Below are 4,154 nucleotides of genomic sequence, written 5' to 3' on the forward strand. Positions count from 1 at the left end.
GATTAATGGAATTAATTAATAGATTAATGGAATTAATGAATACATTTTCTTTTTTTTTTTTATTTATATAAATGAACTTGTTTATATTTGCATTAGTTCAGAATTTGAAGCTCAGGCACTCCTGGGTAATGAATGAAGCAACGATCCAGATTGGCCTAGTCAAAGCCTGGGCTGAAATTCAATAAATTGCTGTGGAATTACTTTAAACAGGCTGTTTATTCTTGAAAACCTTTCAAGTGACCTAATTAAAACAGTTCTGTAACTTTCCCTTAATAAATAAAATCATCATTTATAAAAACACGTTTTATATTTGTTTTACCATTTGAACATTAAAGTGTGACAAAAAAAAAGAAAGCACAAACAAAAGAAATTTGAACGGGTGTTGTCTTGCTGCAGTAGCTGGGTACTTAGACTCTTTGTTATGTTTTTGAACAGAGAGAGCGCCGTCTGCTGGAGAACCTTCGCCTGGACCTGGATGCCTGTAAAGCACGTGTAAAGAAGGCCAAGGCGGCCGAGGCCAAGGCAGCAGTAAGACCCGACTCACTCCCACGCCCCCTCAGCTTTCCCTTTAATCATTCCAATAAAAGCATTGGTGTGTGTTGGTTTCAACCATTACTAATTGTCTGCATATTGACCATCTTTGCAGTGCGAGGGTGCAGTAAGTATTAAAAACTGCTTTATATGGTGCACACCTTGAGTTATTTTCTCAGTCTTACTAGCTTTAATCTGCAGTGCTACTTCTATTGGCGAAAGACAAAAAACAAAAATATTTAAAAAGTCAAGGCAGTGGACTGAAAAAATATCCACCACCTCGAGAGTCTTTTGTTGTCTCTATTGACTCTAGGACGTTAGTCTTAATGACTGACGGTGTTTGGATGAATCATGCTTATTCTTTTTTTGCTTTTACCTGCGTGCCTTCTTTTGTTTGCTGTCATCTTTGTTTATTTGAATTTCTTTTTTAGAGTAGGAGTTAGTGACATAAGGCATTGCTTTGGTGCAATGCCTCAGTGAAACTGTTCTGACGGTGCAAGTTATCAAGGTAAATTGGTTGCAAAATGGCAGGAGCTTGGAGATTTCAAATTAAATCTTCAAATGAATGAACTGTTAAAAAATTTGCACCTGCATAAAAAATGCAAAATACCTCTAGTATTTACACATATGATCATGATTATAATTTTTTTTCCATAATCAAACAGCCCTACTTTAGATTCTGTTCAAATGCATTTTACTAAAACAAATGTATAAATTTTCTTAAAAAATAAATAAATAATGTTCTTGCTGTGAAAACTCTTATTTATTGTCATAAAAAGGTTCTGTCACTAGATGGCAGTAGAGCCATACAAACCTTTTTATGTTACCAGACATTTAAAGAAAGAGAATTGGACTTGTCAAACATCAGCTCTCACCAGAGCAGATGCCTGAAGTCTAACTAGGTCACAGGTTAGAGATGCAGGACAAGTCTTGTAGAAAATATAGAATCATTGCTCTTTGTTTTCCTTCTGTTGTTTTTATTTGATGTGAAAATATTACAGATATGATAGCTAAGCACATAAACACACTTATTTGAAAAGCCTTTTTTGTTGATGTTTTACAGATTCTACGCAAGGTAGATTATCAAATAACTTTCCGTTTTTAAAAAGCACATCTAAAATGCCTTCAACAAAGTCTGAGCAGGGAGTACAAAAGTGTCAGTTATTTGTTGTTTTGTCTTGATCTTTGGATGGATGTTTTTCTTGGCTCTAACAAAATGCCTTTCAATCTGAATGAATCAGCTGCACATTCTCCATGTTCTTAAATGACTGGAAGAACAATGCTGGCAAGAGATCAAATTAAGAATAGCAGAAAACAGATGCAGAGCATGACCATCACTGCACTTTTCTGGAAAGTGAGCTTAAAACAGGAAACTGTGACTTGTTCCTGTATCATCACCACTTCTGCACCCATGCTTCTTTATGTATCACTGAGTTATTTGTAACTCAATCCTTGTCCTGTACTTGTACAAAATTAAGCAACTGACTGGCCATCCACTTACTGATTGTGTATTTTGGCCACAATTACAGCCAGTTTTCCCTTTTTTGTTCTTTTACTTTTTTTGTTTGTAATTAATTTATTTTTGTAATTCATAATTGTTAATTTCTTTAATTTATTTTTTTAGTTTCTTTATTCGGAGAAATATTTTTTTTCATGTGATGATGAAACCATTGCTTGTCTGGAATGCTTGCATGTGTATGACAAAACCACAGCCTGCAGCTTCAGACTGGAGTAGTAAGGTCAGTGAGAGACTGACTCACTGGTTTCAGTAATGTGGCAGCTGTTGTTTGTATACAGTGATTGCATCACCTCTCTACACCTTTCTTTTATAACTTCAGACACACCTAATATGAAAGTATGCTGGCTGTTGTAAATTCCCCTCTTCTCTGTTTTTCTCCCTTACAGTTAATCTGTGTAATTCCTGTAAGCTGATGTCACTTTAAAATAGCCCTGCATTCCAGGAGCTTTATATACACCTTCAGATGAAATGCAAACATAAATCTAGACTTTAAAGATGGTTTCTGTATGCAGTATCTTGCAGAAGTCTTGCATTCAGTTATGCAACAACTACAAACTTCACTGTATCTTGTAAGGGTTTTATGTGAGTGAACAACTCACTGTAGAGCAGAATTGTAAGGTGGGTGGAAAATCATTCTTGGTTTTCTTTTTTGAATGCATAATTGAACTCTGGTGCAGAGCAAAAAAGCAAACTCTGGTCGTCCTACAAACCTCAGGCTCTGTTTGGTTGAAGTGAACTCTGGCGTGGTTCAAATGCATATGTGAACACCAAGTGGACCGGAGAACACTCCAAAAGCACGAAGCGGACCATAGTATGGGGCATTGTGGGTAAATGCAACCAAAACAAATGGAGGGCCTACCGTCGGCAGGAGAAATGGCTTGTAGTCGTTTGCCAAAGAGAAATCCTCCAATGGTTAAAATCTGATGCCTCTCAATTTTTATTTGCATTTTGTGAAGAAGGAAGTTTTCATGTTGCTTCGTTCAGTGGTTGTTGGTGAGGAGGTGAAGAGATTGCTCAAAGGGTTTGGTTGGTTTGACAAAGTGCAGTGTGAAAGCAAACTGAATATCTGAAACTGAAGCACTTGTTGCAATTTTGGTCCACAATCAAACAGAGTCCACCAGTGTGTGGTGGACTCTGTTTGTGTCCACCACATAGGGTGTTATGTGTGGAAACACCCTAAGTCATAGTATGAATGCAGCTGTTCCATTTCAGTCTGGAAGAATGAGGTCTGGTTAGATTAGACCAAAACTGGACACAGTACAGTAGAACATGTTGGTCCATGCACATCTTTGTTTCAGTAGTTACCGGGAGTCTGGTCAGAGTTTGCAGGAAAATGGAAAACAAAGGGCAGAACTGGGGAAAAAAGCTGTTGGAGGATTTAAGACACTGAATACTGTGGTGGCAGTTCACCTTCCATCAGAACAACTGAACATGTGCAAGTTAAAACAGACAAACTAAGTCAAAGGTGCTTCTTATTACATATGTTTGACTAACACTTTAAAATACATTTACAATTCAGCAATGGTTTCCTGCTGTTTCACAGTCAGACATTACTTTGTGTGTTTCTCACATAAAACAGCAATACACTATAGCATAGTTTGTTGTTGTAACGTTAATACCTTTGCAAGGCAATGTGCAGAGTGAATACACAGCAGTACAAATAATGAAATAATAATTCTTATTTGTGTAGGTGGCCCCAGATTTCCAGGAGACCAGGCCTCGCAACTATGTACTTTCTGCCAGTGCCTCTGCGGTAAGAAGACACTTCCTCCTCACCAATTTTATGAAGTTTAAATGCCACATACGACAATGACAAATCTATGCTGGATATAGCAGACGCCACTGCTTACATCTCCCAGATTCCTAAAAACACTTAAACACTTTTTCACATTAATGTAACTTGGCAGCATACAGATAAAAACTGCTCTGATCTGATTGATAAAATGATATTTAGCAACACACATGGCTTCAGCATTGAGAAGGGGGCGTGTCCATACACAGAGATTAGTTCACTCTACATGCCAGACTTTTGTGTAATGTTCTCCAGTAGAGGTGTGCCGATCGATCGGTCACCGATCATAATCGGGCCGATTTTCATGAAAAA

General features: G+C 37.5%; 1 protein-coding gene across 8 annotated transcripts in view; it reads left to right on the plus strand.

The window, feature by feature from the left end:
• The window catches only part of LOC103141914 (endophilin-B2-like), a 28,096-nt gene that overhangs the window by 10,085 nt on the left and 13,857 nt on the right, over window positions 1-4,154 (plus strand). For 4 of the 8 annotated variants that reach the window (XM_016674170.1, XM_016674168.1, XM_016674171.1 and 1 more), the window contains 3 exons: window positions 436-528; window positions 647-658; window positions 3,741-3,803. In XM_016674170.1, coding sequence (XP_016529656.1) covers window positions 436-528; window positions 647-658; window positions 3,741-3,803 — 168 coding nt within the window. The remainder of the gene's footprint in view (window positions 1-435; window positions 529-646; window positions 659-3,740; window positions 3,804-4,154) is intronic. The other 4 variants (XM_016674172.1, XM_016674169.1, XM_007557737.2 and 1 more) reach the window with 1 other exon arrangement.

Source organism: Poecilia formosa, unplaced genomic scaffold (assembly GCF_000485575.1).
Source record: "Poecilia formosa unplaced genomic scaffold, Poecilia_formosa-5.1.2 Scaffold91, whole genome shotgun sequence".
Classification (NCBI taxonomy): Eukaryota; Metazoa; Chordata; class Actinopteri; order Cyprinodontiformes; family Poeciliidae; genus Poecilia; species Poecilia formosa.